Raw genomic sequence first — 24,421 nt, forward strand, 5'->3', positions numbered from 1 at the left:
CTTTCACCAAGTGACGTTAGGCCCCTGTCTGTCTATTCTGTTTCCATAGAAATGCTGATGTTTTGTTCTGGAAATACTTGTGTTTTCCTCAGCAAACAACTTTCGAGGGCAGGAAGCACCCATTCTGCCTTACCTGTGTGTCTTTATTTCCCGTTTTTTCCACACAAAAACCACTCAAATTAAGCCCTTTCCATATTCACTCAGAGAAAACCAAGTAACTCTAACCTCCAGACCTTCATTCACGGAAGGTCCTGCGACTAGGGAATGAGGACCATCTGATCTGGTTAAGGTCTGTCTCAGGTACTGCGGTTTCCAGAAGGCTGCGGCACAAGCTCACTGACTCCATGAAGCTATGACATCTTGGGAAATGGCTCATCCCTGTGCCTGCGCTTCCTTGACAAAGAAAAGGGAGAAAAATCTGACCATCACAGGAAGAGCTGAAAAAGGTAACAAAATCATCTAGAAAAACTAAAACCCGACAACACCTGCCACTCTACCCACTTCTGGCCTTACTGTTCTTGGTGTTGCCTCTATCCCACAAAGCAATCTGTTCCCTGATATTTTTTGAAACACAGACATTCGCTGTCTAGGACTGTTCACTGATGTTTCTCGTATTCTAACTTTCGTCGGTAGGCAGGTAGGTAACCCCATGTAGGCCAAGTTTATTCTCGTGACGCATGGCTCACCAAGCACAGGATACACTCTCAGACTGAGAGTGGTGGCAATGAAGGTGTCTCAAATAGACAACCTTACAAAATGTGACCGAAGCCCAGAAGAGGATGGGTCGGTGGTGGGCAGGACCACACTGTGACCAGGATTGTGAAGATGTTCATGCTCTCTGCCCCCCATCTGAACTTTACTTGCCTTTCAGGACCCTGAAGATGGACTTGAGGGGTTCACTGGATCTTTCTGTTCTTCTTCCCAATGTGGCCATATGTAAAAACAAGCAAACAAACAAAACCCCTCCATTTCCTGATTCCTGCTATTTGGGTCTTTTAATTGGTTTATTGAGGATAGGTGGCCAAACATGGCTTAGAGCAATAGGCTGTGACCCCAAAGTGTGATAAGGTTGTCTAATGCATTATTAGGACTGTGTGAAATCTCATTGAGAGACAAGTTTTCCCCTTGGATGGGGCCTTTTCCTTCTCTCAGCATGAGATTTCTGGGAGACTTTCCATTTCTTAGGGATTTAACAGGGTTTTAGGGTCTAACAGCCTCTTCGGAATAGCAGAATATCGTCACCTCTGCCAGGCCAGCTACATACCACAGGTTTGTTTTAATTCCTCAATCTGGGGGTGTCTGTGCCTGAATAAAGAACAGAATGTGGACAGGGATGAAGGGTAGAACATATTTAGTGTCATGATTCATATGACCTATGACTACACATGCCATAGACACATAGGTATGTATCCATAAGAAGCATTTTTTCCCTAACACTTTGGCTTCGGAAAGAACAGGCACAAGCAACTTTACCTTACTTTGAGAAGGGCTTAGCATCCTCCTGCTTCTGCTTTGTAAATACGGAATGACAAGAAAATACTATCCCGTCTAGCATGACCCCGTTTGAACCCTGAATGTCTCCCCTTATCTCCACTTCCACTACATGACCAGGAATCCTGGAGATATTGTTTTGTGGGGGCAACAATGAGCAGACAGTGGACATGTCTGCGGCCCAGGGGAAAACTTCAAGTACCTGGCTAGCGAGCCCTAAATAAATTAAAACTTGAGCTTGCAGTGAAGCTTGGGAAGCACTCGCTTCAACCACTGTAAGAAGCTGCAGTTCTGTTTTATCCAATGCTTTTTCAGTCACAGTCCAGCTGGCCTTGGTGAGCTCCCAATAGATCAGCTCCACTGTCTCAGTGGGTGGGTGCACCCCTCGTGGTCCCGACTTCTTTGCTCATGTTCTCCCTCCTTCTGCTCCTCATTGGGACCTTGGGAACTCAGGCCAGTGCTCCAGTGTGGGTCTCTGTCTCTATCTCCATCCATCACCAGATGAATAAACTGGATAAAACTGGACTCTCTGAACATGGCGAACAATGAGGGCTGATGAGAAGCCAAGGACAATGGCACGGGGTTTTGAACCTACATAATGTGCTGGCTTTGTGGGAGCCTAGCCAGTTTGGATGTTCACCTTCCTAGAAATGGACGGAGAGGGGAGGACCTAGGACTTACCACAGGGCAGGGATCCCTGACTGCTCTTTGGACTGGAGAGGGAGGGGGAGAGGAGTGGGGGGAGGGGGAGAAGGGTGGGAGGAGGGGGAGAAGGGTGGGAGGAGGGGGAGGGAAATGGGAGGCTGGGAGGAGGTGGAAACTAGTTTTTTTTTTTTTCTCCTTTTCTCAATAAAAAAATGGAAAAAAAAAGAAGCTGCAGTTCTAGTAGGCCTCTAACTGGGCTAGCCACTCACACATTTGCATACGACTGAAGACTTCTGCATAGGTATTTTCTTAGTTTTGTTGTTGTTTTGTCAGGGATTGTTTTACTTTTTGAGACAGGATCTCGTGTGGCACAGGCTAGCCTCAAGCTTGCTACGTGGCTCAGGCTTACCTAAAAATTCCTGGTCCTACTTTCACCTCCCCCGTTCAGGGAGTATAGGCATGTGCCACCAACCTGGCTCAGTTTATATATTTTGATTTGCAACAAAAAAAGAGTCAACTATTAATAATTTATTAAAGAAAAGCTTCTGACTATATGATCCCAGAGCAATCCTGGAATTAACTTCACGAACATTCTGCAGGTACCCTAAGTCAAGCAATATCTTTAGCAACTATGAACCCCAGAATTGAAGAAGCCCTTAACACTGCAAGACATGCAAAAATTCTACATCCAAAGGTTAGGCCACACTGTGTGATTCATCAGCCCTCTGCTGAGGGAGCAATGTCCCTTGAGGAACACAGTGTTAGTCAAGATTTAATAACACTCACTGCTGAGCGGGAGCTTCACCCACTGGTCGCCCCTAAGGCCCCTCAGTTCTTGGATCAATTGCGGCTAAGCCCCACCCAAGGCTGTGCCTTCCCCAGTTTGCTCATTTTGGTGACCTTACAAAAGACAAGACCCACAAGGTTGATGTAACCAAAGTTACCCCTTACTTATGAGAACCCCGCACACCATCCTCCTCAGGAGTCACACTTCCTCACATTTTCCACAGTCCTAAAATATTACATGTCTTAAGCTTGACTGGGCCCCAGTTTCACAGAAAGCAGGTTTTCTGTCTTAAAGAGCCACAATATAATGAACTACCATATACTCCTTGGTGTTTGATATCAAATGGAATACAGTGGTGACATGTGGGCAAAAGAGACTGAAAAGTAGATGGTATTCCACTGTAGTTTTTCGAACTACAATTGTGAAATTTAATCTGCACCCTAATCTAAAGCCCCTGACTCCCATCACACATATTTTGTTTATGTTTACTCAATAAATGTTTGTGTGGCCACTCAGTTATCAATAGGAATTATGTGTTCTAGGTGATAGTCACTCAACGCTGTGAAAATAGTAAATATGATACAATCTCGCCCAAGACTGCAGCAAATTCTTCAAACTATGTTTTTTGTGGGGAGGAAACAAGTTCAATCTTGTTCTCTTACTGAACAAGGATGCTCAAAATGTAGGCTTAAAGAAATAACACAATGGGAAGCAATATGACTAATAACTGGTTTTCTATAATAACAAGGAGAAAATAATCTTTTTATATAAGAAGAGATATATGAAAACACCACAGATTAAAAATAAAACCGCTCAAACTGGCTGTGGTGGCTCCTGCCCATAATCCCAGCATCAGAGAGGTTGAGGGAAGTGAATTGCTGTTAAATCTGGAGCCTGCCTGGGCTACACAGTGAGACCATGTCTCAAAAAAATTCTAATCAACCAAGCTAACAAAGAATGAAAAATCCTTAAGAAAACACACACACATACACACACATGGTTCTCCTATCAATTTCCTTTTCTTTTCTTAATACATGATCTAGGACAGCCTCATCCTCAAGATCTCCCTGTCTTAGCCTCCTGAATTCAAGGATTACGATGTGTGCTCCCTACCATGCCCTTTAATATGGTCTTAAATAAGGTAAAAAAAAAAAATTATAAGAATCTGTAATGACATTCCTGAGATAACTGGAGCCCTGAGCACTGCCTCGATATTTAATAATACTGAGGAATCACTGCCAAATACACCAGCTAGCATGATTTACTTTTAAAGATATTTAGTAACATGTTTATGGAAGAAGCAACAGATTTGAAATTTGCTTCAAAATATTTTGACAACTATCAAAAGTTGTTTCTATAAGTCAAAGCAGGACAAATATCTGTGATGTCGTACTGAAAGTCAGGAAGAGGATGGAGGCACTGATGAAATAAACATGGTCAGGAGTTGATTAATACTAAAATTAGGGCGGTGGCCTAATGTAAATTTTACACAACTGTCCATAAATCCAGCTCCAAGGGATCTGAGCCCCTCTCTGGCCTCTGTAGGTAGCAGGCATGTACATGGTGCACAGACCGACAGGTAGGCAGTCTATACACATTAAAAAAATAAATCTAATAGCAGTTAACCATATGTATACCACAATTCTATACCTAATATTCAACCAACCACTAGTCTATACTAAACATATATAGACTTCTTTTCTTGTTATTGATCCCTAAATTATACAGCACAATGATTTTTATATAATATTAGGCATTAAAAGTAACTAAGGGGTAGTTTAAAGTAAATGGGAAATATGGATAGCTTCTACACAAACAGTACTCCATCATTTCCCATGAGGATACCTTGCAGGGGAGGAGACTCCTGGGGACCAAGCCCCAATGATAGCACAGGATGTTGTCCCTTCCCAAACTCAATGGCATACCTAAATTAAGTCACTTTGTGATTTTGCTTACTTTTTTTTATTGTAAATCAGAATGTTCCACTTCTTCAAGCTCACATCTAAGGAGCCATGCACACAAGCCACTCAACTCTTATCCATCAGTCCCTTCCCCTACACACAGAAGACAGTGACCTACATCACCTCCTGGATGGTCCCTGGGTCTCTAACTGTACTGTCTGCCCCTTTTCTTAGCAACCGATGGGCCTCCTCAGTCAGGCACGGGATCTGACATCTCTCTCACTATTTAACAAGGGCTACACCTTCTATGTACAAAGAGGATTGGAATGTAGGGGTGGTTTCACCATCTAGTCAACTAAAGATCTCCAGCACACAGACCCATCCCCTCAGAGAACTAAGGACTGATTCAACCAAGGAACAGAGAAGAACCACAGAGACTCACACTGCTAGAGCGTCTGAACTACTGTGTTCTCAAGCTCACAGCTTATGACAGGACAGAGAGATAGCTAACACCTCTTAATAGAAATAAAGAAGAATTACTATAGTTTTCAAACGTATTTCATAGCCTGAAAACCCATTTCACAGTATTAGACATAGTTGGTCGCTGGAGCTTGGTTGGAGCTAAGCGATAAGCTAAGCAGGGGGTGACTGTCCAGCTCTGAATCTGTTCATCTTTGTGCTTTTCTCTGGGACAGTGGAGTAAGCCAAGCATATGTGTACTTGTGTCTGCAAGGGAGTGCATGCAGAGGAGGAAACATAAATAGATACAACACAATAGGAAGAGGAGAAAGAGCAGAGCCTCCACAAAGGTCCTGTTACTTGCTTTGATGAGACAGAATATGAATCATTAATACAAGGTCCCAACACGGGCTTTCTAAGCAACCAAAGATTACCTTGATGTGCTTAACTCGCTCTTCTTTCTCCGTCTTTGGTTTCTTTCCTGTGGCAACAAAAAGGGAGTTTTGGATCAATTCTGGAAGGACAGAAAGGTGGGCTTCCCCACACTAAATTCCTCCCAAAACCTACTGCCTCAGATGTACACGATCAAAATCGCAAACGGATCTTTTGGCCTTCGGTGCCTTGAAAGTCATTTTTCCAAGGCAAGTAAAGACAGAATTATCACCTCTCGAGTGAACAAGTATTCTACCCTTCAAAGTGACTACGAGGCAGAAATGAAAAGACTCCGGCCCCGTGGCCTACAGTGAGGGATCATTTATTTAGTCAGTAAAGAGCTTTACCTTTCTTGGAAGGCCGTTCAGATAAGGGCAACATCCGGTACACTCTGAAGGCATTGTTTCCTTTCTTTATACTTCTATCTTTCACTTCTTCGATATCAGGCAAGGAATTCATGGCACATCGAAAATTTGCTTTCCATGTTTTTGGATCAGGTTTATCTACTCCTGGCTGATGCTTTCCTAGCAAAATAGCCGAAGACAAAGAAAAAGAGGGGGGACATTAACACAGGCAAAAAAGTCTAAAGCAGTACAGGAGAGAGAGAGACAGACAGACAGAGACAGAGAGAGAGACAGAGAGAGAGAGAGAGAGAAAACCAGAGAGCAGAAAGCCTCTTTGTCCCAGACGACTAACAATCTTGCTTTGCTGTACTTTCTAAAGTACAGGCAATTTATTTGAAAAACTTGGACACCAGGGACCGCACTGGCACAAGCTGGTCTCTCTGGTTCTACCGTACAGTTTGAGGGGAAAGTAAAATGGAAGAAGGAAGAATCTATCTATAGAGAAGACTAGAAAGCCAACAAGCAGAATTAACTAGCTTCAAATATTATGCACAAAGTCCACTTCTAAAGATAGCTCCCTATAGAGATTTTGTAATAAACGAATATATTGTTATAAGTTAGTAGTGCTAAAGTTCCCCCTCGTTATGTTTAAGAACTTATAAGAATACCACATCAATGGGTGACCTCACTGCTGAGTGACGTCGTCTATCCTCCTCATACATCCCCTGAATGTACCTGGGGACAAGTTACAGGATTTCAGAGCTCTCTTCATGAGGTCATAAGCCAGGAGATTTGTGTAATGAAAGCTAAATTCAACAACGTGTAAACGATCAAGGCAAGGGTCGATACCTGTGTGGATCGCCCAGTTTCTGAAGAGCGGCGCATCTTTTTCCACGTCCCACCCGTGTCTAGCTGCATGCATCCAGGGGATCTGAAAAATCTTCTTTTCCTGAAACGAGGGGAGGAAAAGTTAAGTAAGAGCTGAAGTTCTGGGGTTTGGCTGAGGACAGCGTGAGCTCCTGAAGTTGTGCTAAATTCCACATCTGAGTTAAACTGAGTGGGTGAGGGTATGTAGCGGGGCTGACCATGAAACAAGCCCCATGGTCTGGGAAGACGGCTCGGTCGCTCATTCGCTTGCCGTGCAAACATGAAGACCCAAGTTCAAGTACCCACACAAAAAGTCAGGTGTGGTGTGTGCCTATTGGTGTGGAAAGGGTTTATTTGTCTCATGCTTCCACGTCAAGTTTCATCACTGAAAGAAGTCAGGACAGAAACTCAATCAGGGTGGGACCCTGGAGATAGGGGCTGATACAGAGGTCATGGGAGGGTCCTGCTTATTGGCTTACTCACCCTGTTTTTTTTTTTTTTATGAATTCAGGACCACCAGCCTAGGGATGGCACCACCTACAATGGGCTGGGCCCTCCCCCATCAATCTCTAATAAGATAGAATGCCCCTACAGGCCTGCCTACAGCCAGATCTTAGGAATACATTTCCTTAATCGATGTCCCCTCCTCTCAGATGACTTTTAGCTTGTGTCGAATTGACATTAATCTATCCAGCACAGCCTATAACCCTAAAGCTGGGAAGGTAGAGACAGAAGATCTCTGAAGCACGCCGGCTATTTAACCTCACTCAATCAGTAGGCCCCCAGGTTCACTGAGAGACACTGCCTCAAACAATAAGGTGGACATACCTTATTGTAATAAAGAGTCATTAAGGAGGACATCCAACATCATACATGCACAATGGCAAACACATGAGCATGTACACATGCAAACATGCAACACACATATATATACACATGCAATTTGAAGAAAACTTAAAAAAAAACCCACTGCCCCACTGGGTCCCTAATTCTGACAATCTATCCAGAAGGCAATTCAGAGTCTTGCTCAGCCTACCAGAACAGGAGTGTAATATAAGGTCAGAGGTGAAGATTTATGCTACAATGTTGTGTCCCATGCTTTATTTCCCTTCCTGGTCATACAACCACACATAACCCTGTCACTGGTTGGAACTTCTAGTATGAACGCTATTATTTTTTCTTGTCATGCTGCTAAAGAAATGTCTAGTGTATTGGAGACCACTGCCACAGAAAACAAGGATCTTCAGTTTTGCATGGGTATTTCCCAAACCTAGGGCTAGCGTGTGTGTGTGTGTGTGTGTGTGTGTGTGTGTGTGTGTGTGTGTGCGTGCTGTTCTAACCCTCTAGGTCTACTGTCCTGGACATAAGGGCAGTAAATGCAAAGCTATCCAGTCTGTGAGGTCATTCTCATTCAGCAAACAGCAACAAACATACTAGATTCTGCCTTACCTCCTGAATACAACTCATAACTGCTTAAGCCAAACCCAGCAAACACATGCTCAGAAACTAACACTCTAGAAAAAGGTTCTAGTCACAGTAACACCTCATGTGTGAAAAGAAAGGTGGGTAGCCCACCCACCAACCACCCCGTGCCTCGCTCCTCTGACAATGCAGGTCCAAGTGAGTAGCCCTTCCTTTGACTGCACCTGTGCCCTGCACATCTGATGATGCATTCCACGTGAGGCTCACTTTTGTTTCTTGCAATTGACCAAGGACTAAGTAGATGCTTCTAATTTCCATTTTACAAGTGAGGGAACCGAAGAAAGGAATTCAACTATTTTGCCAAGGAACTTTTGGTTCGCTGTATCTAAATTTCTCAGAGCCACAGTTGTGTGATCCCTTATTAATCCACACACTGTCTCTTGCCATCTAGATGTAGATTCTCTGCCCTGCTGTCTTGAATTCTGTGGAATGTGGTGGGGTGGGGTGGGTATGGTGGAGAGGTGTATTTTGTTTGTTTGTTTAAAGCTTCTGGGCAGTTCTGATCATTGCTAAGTACCAGGGATCCCTCCCTGCACCACACAACAGGAAAGAAAAAGAAAGGTCAGTAGGGGGTTTCCACCTCAGGATCTCACACAGTGAAATCTAGAAAGGGGCCCAGCCATCTCAAGGAGACCTCTATACAGAACCAAACACAGAGACTGAACTGACAATATTTTGAAATGATGGAGAGTTTCCAACACTGCTATTAGGGGGGAAATTTTACCGTATTTATAACAGTCCGTTAATAAAGAAGAACTGAAAGCCACGGGCATTTTCATGAACTCTGCATCACTCAGTGTGTGGCAGCCACAGGTGGGCCAATGGCGAGGCGGGGGACAGACTGAAGATTGAGTGGAATTTTAGGGTTTTAATGTGTGTGAAAAATCAGAGAGCAATATTGCTTGATGCTGTTTTTGGTGTCCTTGTGAAAATGAATACAAATAAAAAGGAATTGATTTCATGGAAATGTTTTCCCTGTTGGCTAGATTTCAAAATCCCAGAAGGTGCTATGAGGATGCTGGGGGAGAAAAACGCATCCGTGGTATTAAATTCTCAATGGTTCAGCACTGGATTCTGCATGCACAGTAATGCAGCCAGGCAAGATGTACCCACTGGTGCCATAGTGGCATGGACGCTAGTAACCAACCGCTTTCTGATCGCATTCGAGGCCTGCTCCATGGGTGGGAGTTTCTGCCTGGTATTGTAAACATGTTCAAAATCCCGTGACTGTGAAAGTCACAGGCCCCAGTTGGAAACCCAGTACAACATGTTGTCAATGTGCCTTCTAAATGTTTTGTTTAAACCCACACAATAGTGTTGTTCTCAGCTTTAGCTAGAGAAGTTTCTTTTTGCAGTGGGTAGCATTCCATGCAGGCAAAGTACAGAGAGTAAGTGACTCTTGAGTGTTCAGCCTTAAATGGGACGTCTTATCAATCCCCTCCAGACTCAGGGAGCATCATGGAAGAAGAACTATTGCACTTAGGGACCAGCAGCTGCAGCTATGGTTATCTGCACAAAACCAAGCCAGTCAAAATGAAGACTGAAAGGGAGACGGGCTCCCATAGTCTCCGATAAGATCTACTGTCAGCTGAGGCTGATCAGGGAGGGAGGGCCATTTCCTTTGGGGGGTGTGGCTGCTACAACTCTGCTCATGGTACAGCTGCTGGCCCCACGCCCATGCACATGGAGGAGGAACTAACAGAGGAGGATGTATCTGGGAAAGGTCTAGAAGGAGTGGAAAGGGAGTTGGGGATGGATATGGTCAAAGTATATTGTTTACATGTATGAAGCTGTCAACAAATAAATACAAAGTACTCTTTAAAAAAGGATTCCAGACATTTTTCCTGGAATTCACCCCTATAATTTAAAGCTTCTCGCTTGAATATAGACTCTGAAAAACGTGTTGTATTTTCTTCCTAGATGAAGAGTTCTGATGTAACACAACCTGAATTCTACTCCACAAGACATTAAGTAACGTCTTTTCAAGAACTGCATGCATGAGCATGCACACACACACACATACACACACACACATTTGTGCACACACACACGAATAGGAATTCAATAGGATTCACAGGAATCAAACAAGAATCGTGAATTCATAAAAACAATGACTGAATCTAGCAATTGCCAGGACAGACAATCCTGACATGAGTAAAGATCTCCAAAAGACCTTGAGTCGCTAAAAAATTACAAATTAAAACAACATGCATCTCACCCCCACCGGAATGGCTAGAGGAAAGAAAAGAAAACTAGAATATAGAAGGCATCGCTGAGAATCGGGAGACACTGGACCCCTCGAGCACAGCTAAGCAAATGTGGAAGGCAGAGCCACTGTGGGAAACGGTCTGGCCAGTCCTCAGGAAGTTAAATACACAAGTTGCCTGCTGGCCACTCCAGAATTTCATTGACTGTCTGGATGTGTGCTCAAAGAATTACAAGTATTCAACTTGTGATATGTGGATGTGCACATAGTAATAAAGCCCAAAGATAGAAACAGCCCTAATGCCCACCAGCTGGTGAATCCATAAACTACGTGTAGCAAGTGCATTCCGTGGAATATCACTCCATTCTGTTTCATGTATCCCACTGGATGTCATTCCATTTCATTTACACAGATCAGGAACGGAGTACTGACACATGCAACCCCATGTTCAACTGTATGAGACGGGACGGACAAAAAGAACCCCGATGCAAAGGAACAACCATGAAATGGCCCCGTTTATATGGAACAACCAGGAAGAGCAAAGCTATGAGGGCTGGAGGCAGCTCAGCTGTTGCCAAGAACCAGGGAAGGAGGAAATGGTAGTGACTGGTTAATGAATATGGCGGTTTATTTGGGTGGGGTGAAAAACGGGTTGAAAGGAATTGGTTGTGATGGCTGTGAAATACTGTGAAGGTGTCTAATGACTCTGAAATGCATGCTCTAAAATAGTTAAAGGGGTAAGCTTTTTAAAGACTACACATAACTTTTCACTACTTTTTCAAACTGCTAAATAAATGCATCTGGGAGCTTAAAAATACTTTAATGTAAAAATGTGTGTGTGTAGTGTGAGAGATAGTATATGAGTATATAAGTGCAGTTTCAGAGGGCATTGGAGTCCCCAAAGCTGGACTTACAATTGTTTGGGAGCCACCCAAAGTGGGTGCCTGGAACTGAACTAGAGTCCGTGTGTGTGTGTGTGTGTGTGTGTGTGTGTGTGTGTGTGTGTTGTGAGGGATAGCATATGTGTACTTAAGTGTAGGTTCATAGGTTATTGAATCCCTCAGAGCTGGGGTTACTACTAGTTGGGAGTCACCAATGTGGGTGCCAGGAACTGAACTAGTGTCCCTTTGTGTGTGTGTATGTGTGTATATCTGTGTGTCTGTGTGGGGAGGATGTGTTATGTCTGTGTATCTGTGTGTCTGTGTGGGGAGGATGTGTTATGTCTGTGTATCTGTGTGTCTGTGTGGGGAGGATGTGTTATGTCTGTGTATCTGTGTGTCTGTGTGGGGAGGATGTGTTATGTCTGTGTATCTGTGTGTCTGTGGCAGGGGATGTGTTGTGTCTGTACATCTGTGTGTCTGTGTGGGGAGGATGTGTTGTGTCTGTGTATCTGTGTGTCTGTGGCAGGGGATGTGTTGTGTCTGTATATCTGTGTGTCTGTGGTGGGGGATGTGTTGTGTCTGTGTATCTGTGTGTCTGTGGCAGGGAATGTGTTGTGTCTGTGTATCTGTGGGGAGAAGTGTTGTGGGGAAGCCTACGTGCATATCAGTGCAGATCCAGATGATCCCCTGAAGCTGGGGTCATAGCTGGGTCACTGAATGTGGGAGCTGGGAACTGAGGTAGAGTCCAGTCCAAGAGCAGTATACTCTCTTAACGGCTGAACCATCTCTCCAAATCTAAGATTCATTTTTTAAACTGAGATTTTACACAGGCATCTTATCAAAGATCCTTGAGCGGCAATGAACAGAAACTGCGCTATTATGTGTCTGCCCAGACCCTGAGGCATCTCCAGACTCCAGGGACCCAGAATCCCTCTAGTCCTGCGTGCACGTGATTGTACACACTTTGAGTGGCAAGACTGCCCCCTGAGTCCTCCCATGTGTGCTTATGCGAAGACCTGCCCAACTGAGGAAAAACTGGCTGAACTGAGAAAATCACCTGAGGCTCTCTTGAGCAAGGGGAATCGCACACACCTTGGTCCCCATGGAAACTAGTTCTGTCATCTCTCTTTGCTTCATTTCCCCCTAACACTGATAAGATGTTCTAACTGGTTTGTTCTTGCTGTTTGGACTTTTTTACCCTGTGCAGAGATAGCCCTTATAAACACAAGCCTGTTTCAAAATGAAGAAAAGAGAAAGTCCTTTGATCTGAGGCGTGGCCACGGAGCCTTGGTCTAGGATCTCTACTGTGAATATCAACAACGAGAACGGAAATCACAGAGCCGTGAGAGAGATGATGCACTCAGTAGATGCTGCCTCATTCATTCTTAAATAAATGGCCTCAAAAAATGACAAGTAACCATAGAGAAAAATCCAGGACTAGCCTGGATTCTCCCACAAGCCAATGCAAGAAAGGAAGCCAAAACAGGGCACTTACGCTCAAAGTCAGAAGAGACTTGAGTCAAACACAGAAATACATCAAAACCATTATGCCTCACAAGTCAATAAAAGTAATAGGCCACATAAATGGACTTAAAGACAAAATCACATGATCATCACAATAGATGCAAGATCCAACATGCCTTCAAGATAAAAAAGTAGGCTAGAAGGCTGTATGTAAGAAATTCAAGACAATGTCATCCTAAATGAGGAAAAGCTTAAATCAACCCCACTTAAATCAGAAAATAGACAGGGATGTCCACTATCCCCATTCCTTTGCACTTGCTAGAGCACAATAAGGCAAGAGAGGGAAATAAAGGGATATAAATAGGAAAGAAGAAGTCAAACCACCTCTGTTTGCAAATGGCGTATTATACATTAGAGATACCAAAATTTCTACTGGAAAACATCTAGAAATGATAAGTTCAGCAATGCGGTAGGATACAGGGTCAAGAAAGCATCTTCAACAATGGTGCTGGGGCAACTTACTGACCACACACAGAAGAAAGAAATTAGACCAGTATCTATCCCCTTTCACAAAAACTAAACTCCAAACAGATCAAAGACCTAAAGCTCAAACCTGAAAATCTAAAACTCCTATAAGAAAACATAGCCAGTACTTACATGACAGAGGTATAGGAAATGACTGCCTGGATAGGACTTCATTGGCCCAGGAATTAAGGTCAACAATAGACAAGTGAGACTTCATGAAACTTAAAGTCTTCCACACTCGGGAGGCAGAGGCAGGCAGATCTCTGTGAGTTCGAGACCAGCCTGGTCTACAAGAGCTAGTTCCAGGACAGGCTCCAAAACCACAGAGAAACCCTGTCTCGAAAAACCAAAAAAAAAAAAAAAAAAAAAAGTCTTCCACACAACTGAAATAACAGTCAACAGGGCGATGTGTGAGCCCAGAGCATGGTGGGAATCATTGTCAGCTGTACATCTGCTAGAGGTTTAATATTCAGAATATATAGAGAACTCAAAAAAGAAAGAGTCAAACAAAAAAAGACTATTCAAAAAATGAACCTGAATCTGAACACAGTTCTCAAGAGGAAAAAAAATTTCTAACAAATACCTCAAAAAAAAAAAAAAAAAAGAAAAGAAAAGAAAAGAAAAAAAGTTCATCGTCCCTAGCAATTAGGGAAATCCAAATCAGGACAATTTTGAGATTTAATCTCACCAAAGTCAGAATGGCAAAGGTTAACAAAAACTGCTGGAGAAGGGATGTGGAGAAAGAGGAGCCCTCGCTCACTGTTGGGAGGACTGTGAATTAGTCCGACCACTCTGGGAATCACTGTGGGGAAGCTAAAAGCAGGTCTACCACGTGACCCGATTTCACCACCCCGTGGCATATACTCCGTGGATATTTTGATCAGTCTGTCCATTGATGTTCTATACACAACACTTAGGAAATGGAAGCAACGTCAATATCTTTCAACCGATGGACAGACAATGAAAATGTGATCCATAAACACTCTGGAAATCAGCTGTAAAGAAAAACGAAATCATGAGATTGCAGGTAAATGGGCGGAACTAGAAAAGACTGTACCGAGTGAGGTAACCCCGCCCTGGAAAGACAAGCATCAAATGATCTCTCTCATCCGAAGTTTCTAGCTCCAACTCCTCAGGCATGGATATGTAACATGAGTAACCACGGAAACCAGGAAGGTAGAAATGGATCAATGCAGGGGTCAGGGTGGGATAGCAACAGAGAAGAACAGCAGGGTAAAAAGGATCTGAAGGGGGAGATGGGAAAAACATGGAAGGTTTAACTAGGAAGGTGGAGGGGAGAAATGCCACAGAAGGATGGAGGAGGGTAAAATAACAGTAAGGGTGTCTGGAAAAGCCACAAGGAACCATACAATTAACTATTTACTTAAAAATATGCTTTCTGACATATCTAGGAGACACAATCTCACAGCAAACCCCCTGTTCCTCTAGATCTTTCAGTCTTTCCTCCCTCTCTTATGCAATGATTCCTGCCTCTTAGGTAAAAGAACTCTGCTGTAGAAGCAACAGTTAGGACTGGGTTCCATAACCCTGCCTTTTGACTGACTGTTTTCTGTAGTGGTCTCTGGCTGTTGCAAGGAGTTTACATGCATGCTGGTATGTAGATATGCATGCATAGTTTGGATGTAGTTGAATTTTCCCATCTGGGATGACAATCCTTTCCCCAAGACACATAGACCACCTGAAAAACCTCCAACAACAGGCATAAGAAGCCCTCTTTTGAGTTGTTGGTCAGGGCTGTCTAAGAGATCCCCAAAACATTATAGGCTCTTGCTATTGCCTTTAGTTGCCCACCCCACCCCACCCCAGCTCTAAGGTGGAAGCCAAGTCCCTATTGCTTAGGACACTATACATTTTGGACCAAGGATCCAGAAGCCCTGAGCTGAAAGCTTTCTCCCTGGAGACTCTCGTGGATTCAGAAGGTGTCATCCCAAAGGAGGGAGGCAGCCAAAAATCCTGCCCAGTTTTGACCCCTATGAAGTACAAGGATGACCAGAATTACGTGCTAACCCTAAAGGTTCTGTAGTGGCACAGAATACCTGGGTGGTAATCAACAGATCTCTAGCTCAACTTTGGACGTAAGATCCACTCGTCAAGAGGGAAATCATGTCTAGTACTGAAAACCCAGGCAACTACCCAGGAATAGTGAAATCGAGGATCTTCAAGGAGAATCTGCAACCTCCACTTTGCTAAACCAGCACAATCATTAACTACATCCTAAATATTTGTCCTAATGCCAACAGATAAGTGTAGTTTTCATCCATCACCAAGGAAACTCTTCACAACAGACAGAGACCGCTGCGGAAAACAATCAATCAAAAGGCAGAGTAGGAGAAGCCAGTCCTAACTGCTGTGCCAACAATGCAATTCTTGCACCTAAGACTCGGGGATCATTGCATAACAGGGGGGTAAGAAGATTGTAAGGGCCAGAGGAAAAGGGAGTTTGCTGTGAGATTGTGTTTCCTAGATATGTCCGAAAGCACACCCATGAAGTCTCACCAACTGGCTGTCTGAACAAGAATGGCACCAATGGATGTGTTAATGTGGAAGGGGGGAAACTCAGGAGGCTTCAACCCCAGATAAGAGCCATGGGCACCTAAGGAATGCTGAGAACGAGAAAAATTGTCTTCCCCAGGGAGGAGCACACCAACCGGTTATCCAGCGGGTCATCCAAATGGTCGATCCTGAAAACGTACATACATGTAACATACTGACTAAGCAGGTTGAATTTTTGTGTTTAAAAATAGACATATAAAAAACAATTGAATAAAAAAGGGCCACAAATTTAAAAGAGTGGGGGGGGCAGTAAATGGGAGGGCATAAAAGGAAGAAGTGATGTAATTATATTTATAATCTCAAAAAAATAAATTATTTTTAAAAGTTATCTTGGGAATACACAAGGCATCTGAATATAAGTGGGACAGTGATACTAGAAAAACTACAATTTACCTTGTTCAATTTACAATGATATAGTAGATAGGTAAGAAAATACCCTAAATCTTACAGATGAACACCATCATCCAACGGCTTTAAGATAACCCCCCCCCCAACACACACACACACACACACACACACACACACGAAAGATAAAGCAAGAAGCAAGAAATCCAGATACGGGCATATGAGAATTTGGCCTCCTATTCCTTCTCGACATATGATTCGGTCAGACTATGTCATCTGCAAACACTGTCGTAAGAAGTAGATGGTCCTTCAAGGGCCTCATGCAGATGCTGCTTTGGCAACATCCTTGAAGTTCGTCTAGATTCTTCCACTGCCATTGGACCCCGCTATATGACAGATATCCTTCAATTTTATTAGAAGTGGGAAATGGAAACAAATTAAGACTTAATCACCTACTTGTGTCTGTCTAAGAACATCCTACAGAGGCTGGACTCTTTGTGGGAGACAGACACGAGAGTAGCCAATCCCAAGAATTTGGGCCTATTACCTTCATTCACAGGCTCACAAGCCCCTCTATAGAGAGCCTCCTACTTGGTCAGGCACTGGGTCTGGCACTCTTTATAGAGTAACCATCAGGACAGCTGTGCCCTGTACCGAACAGCTTTCAGGCATCGGTAAAAATGCATTCTGAGTATCAACTGCTATGGTTTGGATGTGGCTTGAGTGTTTCTTGCAAGGCTGTCTTAGTCTGAAGTGTGAATAGGTTGAGATGATGGAAACTTTAAGTGATGGGGGTCCAGCGGAGAATAATTAGATCATAGGTTCTGCCCTTGCAAATGGGTTAAGTGCTGTTTTGGGAAGTAGGTCAGGTCTGATAGGAGTATCCTAGTTCCTTAAAGAATCTTCTAGATTTTTGTGTGTGTGTTTGTTTGTATGCTTTTAACAAGTTGGACCCAAAGTCTTAGGGCTAGTACATTTCTTTACCTAGAATCCCAACAATCTTCAACAGGAAATAAATTTTGGAATGGCCTCAAACCACTCAGAAAATACCAAGAGGGTTCTGGAAGTGCTTGTGAGGGAAAAACAACAGATGAGTGCCAACAAGCTTAAGTTAGAGAAAACCTATAAAAAGATCCCTGTGGGAGTTTAGGTATGGACAGAACATACCCTGACCCATCTCAGGCCTGTTTTGTCCATGTGCACAGACACACAGCTGCTGTACTCTAGCCCTTGTGGGTCACCTGCCTAACAGGGACCCTAAGACCCTCAGCACTCCTGTGTCAATGCTGTCCTGAGAAACTCAGGTAGTTAGAGCTAGTGCCATGCTCCTTTCAGTCAAATGGCCTCAGGTCCAGTAAGATGTCAAGGAGGTCTCCTTCCCTCCTCTTCTTTGGGAAGAAAATTGTGGTGCCAAGAGTCAGAGAAGGGAGTCTAACAGGGAGGGTCCCCTGAGCATGCTACGGGTTTGGTTATACAATGAGAAATTATTATCTCTGACCCTAGAGCAGAAAAAAATATGAACAACGCAGAGTTCATAGCACATGGCCTTGTTATCACCACCATTGCGGGTGATGGGCAGTGGAAAGGTGTCTCCACAGAGGAGGAAGTACTGATAGGCAGACTTTTTTCCTAGGGCTATTATAAAAAAAATGAGCAAACCCTGGGTGGTTTATAGTGGAAATACATTCTAGTACAGTTCTGAAAGTCAGAAATCCAAAATTAAGGTGTTGGCAGGCTTTCAATGTTTTTCAAAACTTCTAGAAGAGTCTTTCCTCTCTCTTGCAGCTTCTGCTAGACCTAGAAGTCCCTTTGTCTGTGGCTTAATTGCACCCCCTCTGTCTTCACAAAGCTTTTCCTCTGTGTGGGTGTGTTCTTTTGTGTCTTCTAAAGATACCTGCCCTTGAATTTAGGGCCAAGGCAGATAGTCCACATGTTCTCATCTTGAAGTCCTTACTGCATCTAAAAGCTCTTTTCCAAATAAGCTACATTCCCAAGTTCTAGAGGTTGAAATGGGTTTTTAAAGGTACAGAATACTGGTCAACCTCCTGCAGTGAACACCTAACTACAGGTTGTCAGTGGCTACTTGACAAAAAAGGAACAATGATAACCCATGTTCTCTACATACAGATGTGCTTCAGGACAAACCAAAAGTGAGAATAGAAAACTCAGGTTAGAAAAGGAAATAGCAGAAAGAGATCAGTTGCTTTTTTTTAAGAACCAAGAAACACATACTTCAATCTCACACCAGGAGTCCAAACGAGTCCTGCTTACCTCTCTGCACCTCAGTTTCCTGGTCTACAACATGAAAAACAACAGCCTTTTCCCAGAGTAGGGATAAAGTGAGTTGATGCATGCAATGCTTTGCTCAGCAGTGAAGCAACACAAAATACTTAGCAAAAGTCAGCTGCCATTGTTACGAGCTGTTCCCCTGCATCTCCCCACACTGTCTCTGAATTACCACATCTTTCTTTTCACCCATGTTTGTACTGCTGTTCGCTGAGCAATCAAGGGTGACCTGAGTTCTTGTTTGTATTTTTAGAAGAGACTAACTATATACCTAAACCTCAACTAACTATAGATACTGCAAGCTTGGGAAAAAAATGTATTGCTTGCCACAAACGTTCCAGTACCTGACAGAACAAGTGTGGCCAGTAAGAGGTTTATTTATTTCTATTTCCTCTGTGGTCCACCTTATTTCAGAAAAGACTCAAGCAGACAGCCAACTACAGTCATACTAAATTCAAAGTAAATGGGCAAGAGAAAAAATAAAATTTCAGTGGGACCTAAAAAGATAAAATGAAATCAGAAGTTTGGGGTGTTTTTTTTTTTTTAATTACTTCACAGTATCTTTTTCACTCATTAAAAGCAGGCCACAATCTCTCTCTGGCTTTAAGCCCTTACACCTGGTGGGAAAACAAAGCCTGACTCATTAACTCATTCACCATGTCCTCAAGTTTAGAAGACGAGGGGAATAGGGCGGAAAAGAAGAAAGACGTTTGCTCAGAATTGTTGGTGTTCTTGGTGGAAGGAGGAAAAAATCCTCCCTTGGGGCTCTTTTTTTTTATTATTATTAACTTTTTTTTATTGAGAAAAGGAGAAAAAAAAACTAAATTTCCTCCTCCTCCCAGCCTCCCATTTCCCTCCCCCTCCTCCCACCCTTCTCCCCCTCCTCCCACCTATCTCCCCCTCCCCCCACTCCTCTCCTCCTCCCTCTCCAGCCCAAAGAGCAGTCAGGGTTCCCTGCCCTGTGGTAAGTCCTAGGTCCTCCCCTCTCCGTCCATTTCTAGGAAGGTGAACATCCAAACTGGCTAGGCTCCCACAAAGCCACTCTTTAGAGAAGGCGTAACGTATTCTACGTAGCTGTTACTCTGAACCAGTATTTTTCAGCCTGTGGGATTGTGGCCCCTTTGGGGTTGAATGACCCTTTCACGGAAGTCACACCGCAGATAGCCTGTATAGCGGATATTTATATTATCATTCATAACAGTAGAAAATCATAGCTATGAAGTAGCAATGAAAATAATTTTATGGTAGGGGGTCCCACAATGCAAGAGGCTGGAATAAAGGGTCACAGTGTTTGAAAGCTGGAGAACCACTGCTCTAGTCTGTAATCGTGCATTTTTAGATTAAAGCAAAATTGCCCACATTATCTCTCCTCAATTTACCTCTAATAGCTAGGTAAGTTGAGAGTGCTGCGGTTAACAAAATAAGTGTGCGTGTGTCTGCGTGTGCATATGTATGTGCGTGCGCGCATATTTGGGGAAATGCAAATGATTAGTAACTACTTATTTCGGGTAAGTGGGCGTACAAAAGGAGTTTCATGTCGTACTTTTGTGTCTATTTTCTGGACCGAGTCTTGTTGTGTATCCAGGCTGGCCTAGAACTCACCAGACTGGCCTCAAACTCAGAGATCCTCCTCACCAGGCTGCTTTTGCCTCCCAAGTTCTGGAAATAAAGGTAAGCAACACCACACCCAGCATGACAGTACTGTTTTGTTTTGTTTTTAAGGAAAAAGAGCAAAAGTTCTTGAAATAAAGAATCTTTCAAAGGTTAGGATCCTCCGCTCAGACAAAAACAAACACCTCCGTGAAGCCCCTTTGTCCTTTAGTGCCTGAGCCCTTGGAGCAGTGAAGAGGGCACCTGAGGAAGGGGAGGAAGGGCAAGGGTGGGGAGAAACCACAAAAGGAGCTTCACAAAGTCACCTGAAAAGCAAAGGCAACAACTGGTACTCGGGTTGAGGTGACAGTCTGAGAAGATGATAAATTAAAACAACAACAACAACAAAAACCTTTAAAAAATGTTAAATTTTACCATAAAGAACTTGCAAGAGAAAAGCATCATGCCAGGAGATTAGCCAGACCCAAAGTCTATACATCTCCATGAGCTTCTGAACGCTGAGAGCAGCCATGCTGAAGCTGTGGAGCTTCATGGCGGATTTTATCTTTCCCCCATCCGTTGTATTTTTATGTACTTACCCACCATAAAAACGATAAAATCAATGGAAACCAGGAAAACAATTATCTTTATATCCTCTTTCATGTCTAGTGTGTCCATCACCTGGATTCCATCCCTCTTCCTCCCTAAATTCACCCCTTCTCTGTAGCCCACTTTATTTCAGAAATGTGACCGAAACCTTTTTGACATGAAAAATTCATGTTTTGTGATCATGGTTAGCTGGGTGTTTCCTGTATGAATGAACAAAAGATTCAGAACACAACTTTATTGGTGGTCCTGTGGGCACTTTCAAGAAGTAATGTCTCCTTCCCCTCCTTTCCCCCCTTCTTTTCTCCTCTCCTCTCCTCTTCTCTTCTCTCTGTCTCTCATTCCCCCAACAATGCACATATATACATACACACGTACACACACACAGCCAACATACCTACCTTATTCAGCCACTTTAGCCCCGGTATCGTATTTGAATTTATCTGTTCCTCCAGCCATGGGCGCATTCGCATCCTTTCCACCGGCATGGTACCCTGTGGCGGAAGAGAAGAGCAATGGGTATTTCTGCAGCTGTCCTATCTGCACCACGACGTTCTACATCCCGGGCACGATCCTTTCCTAGGAGGAGTTGGTAGCTCTCCTGCCACCTGCTCCTTCACCTGATCTTTCAGTGGGTGGCAAAATAGACCAGGCCTGAAGGTCTCTATGCTGACTCTCGGTGGAAGAGAGATTTATGGGCATGGTGTGCCACATGTCCAACTAGCTGGAGACCCAGATGCCTCTTAGTGGCCTTGCCTCAAGCCAAGCTTTCCCCACCCCCATCCTCTCTAAGCTGGTCCTGCAGCATACCTGTCAACAGATCAGACATTCAAGGACCAACATTTCACCTTACGCCAAGCAAACGCCAGGCCAACAGTTCTGAGGCAAACTATGGTAACCGACACATGCCTTGGAGGACCTAGAATGTATAAACAACTGACCTCTCGATACTGGCACTAAAACACTGGTTCATTTGGTTTCACTAAAGGTTCGTTATGCCTTCTGACTAGATCACCGTGATCACAGAGATCACAGGCCCGTTGCCCTGTTCTCATCTTGGCTTCTCCATCTACCCCAGCATTCTTAGCCACCCCACCCAGCATTCTTCTTCCACGCCAGTCTCCCAGCTCTGGCTCAGCTGCACACCTTTGCCTTTGCTCACTCTCCCTTTGGAAAGCACTTGCATGGTTGGCATATCTGTCCCCCACCAGGCCACACAATGCCTCTCTCCACTCCTACCAGACTCCTCCTATGGTAGTCTGTCCTTCTCCCACCCAAACACAGCTACCATGGGACCACGAATAAAGTCACTTCCAACTTTCCACCCCTGCATCTTTGTGATGCTTATGTCTGTAAATTTCCATTCAACCTGACACCTGAAAGCAAAGATGGCGCCTACTTGGGCTTCCACTCTAAAGACTTCACAGGCAACGTGACAGTACGGTCCTCTCTCCAACCTGGAGCCCTCTCATTTCTTTCACTCTTTTCCTCCAAAATTAACTGAGAAGTCCATACAGATGAATGTGGGCCAAGATGATACAAGCCTCATATTCTCCCCTCTATCTTGCCAAACTCTTCCCTATGCCCTGTCCCCAGCTCATGCCAAGAGAACAAGCACCATTATGTGAATCACCTTTGTACATGGGAACCACCCATCTATTCTCTGCATCCCTCCCAAAGCTCAAGGCCACTATGCCTCTGGCTCACACTAAACTCTCCCTTCCTCCTTGGCCTTGTCAATCTTTCTGCGTCTTCCAAGACCTAAGCTCTACAACTCCTTCTCCAGAAAAGGTCATTCCAGATCACTCCAGCTTGAAGCCGCCCTTCCTCCTCCAACTCCTCCACCACCACAGATCTTACTCTGATTATCTGAGCGGCAGACATTGCTTTAGGGCAGCTGTGTAAGTCCTGGCTTTCATCTCATCTCTTATTATGCCTATAAACTCTTCAGCTGCACAGTCTCGCTTCCCATGCCAATCGTGAACTCTCTGAGAGGATGAACTCCACTCCTTCGAGTAAAATGTGTAATTCTGCAAAGCCAGGTTCTGCCTTAGCTTTACAGTGTTCGCCACAAGGACCACACAAGTGCTGAGCAAGCCAGGCAAAGCTGCTACGGAACTGTGGCCTTGCGCAACATCTGCGGGCTCCAGGTGGCCGTTCTTTGAGACGGTAATGGGGACCTTAGAGACCTCACGAAAGGACATGTGATGGTGATGAGCAGTCACCAATGCAGCTGCTTTTCACGAATCCCAAATTGTTCCCGCCATGCATTCATTCACTCACTGACTCATTCATTCATCATCCATCCATTCAAAGATCTCTGATTGAAATTGAGAGTCTGGGAGTTGGATATGGTAAAACACTCTCTGACGTCTTGATTCTTAAAGGACTCGGGACTCGGTAAAGAAGGGAATTAGAAACATGAAGAACCCTGTGTATACGTGCACGGAGTTACCAAAGGGAAACACTGGGGAAAGCTACGCACGCTGCCGCCACCTTAAAGGTTGTGCCCTGCCGAGTGGTGACCACAACCTACTCAAATCTCCCCTCAGAAGAAGACCTCAAGACGTGAAGTGGGGACAGAATAGCAAAATTAGGGGCAGTCACGGGAGTCATGAATAGGTAGAAGCAGATTCTTCTGAGGTGGTAATAGAAATGCTGGCATGCCTAAACTCAGTGGCAGGGCAGTGCAAGACACACACCTGAGCAGCCCTGCTTCCGGTGCAAAATCTCTGCAGTATAGCTCCTTCCATTTTCATTCATAAATAATCTATCTGTAGAGCCGGTGCACATTATTTCGAAGTTCTGCACGTGAGAATTATCTTACTAAAAATTTATTTGTAATTGGAAAACCAGTCTGTACAGTGCTTTCCTGGTCATTGCGGATCTGTGCCAAAGGGGGAAATGCAAGATGCCCGGTATGGATGCAGCCACTTGAGGTCAAACAAAGCAACACTCCACGTTCTTTCTGTTCCTCTCCTATCACAAACCGCAGTCTTTTCCACCGTCTATCTAGTATGACATGTTAAATCATTCTGTGCTGTTGGTTGATCACCTTATCATTTAAAATGTCCCCAAAGCAGTGCTAAAGTACTGTGTTGTATTTCTAAGCATGTGTGCGCGCACACATACAGACACATAGAGTCTGTGCTGTGCCTTGTGAGGAAAATAAATGTAGCCAGAAAAACTTACTCGGAGATGCAGGCACGAGTCATATCAGTGTTGTATTTATATGCTTGGCTGTGAGTTCATTTTGTTGTTATTTTTGAGATAGGTCACTCTATGTAGACCAGACTGGCCTCTAACTTACAGAGATTGGCATGCCTCTGCCTCCTGGATGCTGGGATTAAAGGTATGTGCCACTTTATCCCATGTAAATTCGGTATTAATCAACAGCCTGTATTAAACAAGCCATTTTAAAGCATCAAAGCTATATATTTATCTACTGGTAAAAATGACCTCACCAGAGTCTCACTGAAAACTGATGTCATTCTAAGAGGGAACTGAAGACAAAGACACACACCAAGAAGGAACTA

At 44.0% G+C, this 24,421-nt stretch overlaps 1 protein-coding gene across 2 annotated transcripts in view; it reads right to left on the bottom strand.

The window, feature by feature from the left end:
- Irf2 (interferon regulatory factor 2) overlaps positions 1-24,421 on the bottom strand; it is a 109,374-nt gene that overhangs the window by 34,004 nt on the left and 50,949 nt on the right. For both annotated transcript variants that reach the window (XM_041632486.1, XM_041632487.1), the window contains exons 2-5: positions 21,287-21,379; positions 6,909-7,008; positions 6,063-6,239; positions 5,718-5,764 (exon numbers count right to left, since the gene is read on the bottom strand). In XM_041632486.1, coding sequence (XP_041488420.1) covers positions 5,718-5,764; positions 6,063-6,239; positions 6,909-7,008; positions 21,287-21,373 — 411 coding nt within the window. In that variant the 5' untranslated portion in view covers positions 21,374-21,379. The remainder of the gene's footprint in view (positions 1-5,717; positions 5,765-6,062; positions 6,240-6,908; positions 7,009-21,286; positions 21,380-24,421) is intronic.

The sequence above is a fragment of the Microtus oregoni genome, unplaced genomic scaffold (genome assembly GCF_018167655.1).
Source record: "Microtus oregoni isolate MIOR12 unplaced genomic scaffold, Mior012 000041F_ref0000270, whole genome shotgun sequence".
In the NCBI taxonomy this organism is placed as follows: domain Eukaryota; kingdom Metazoa; phylum Chordata; class Mammalia; order Rodentia; family Cricetidae; genus Microtus; species Microtus oregoni.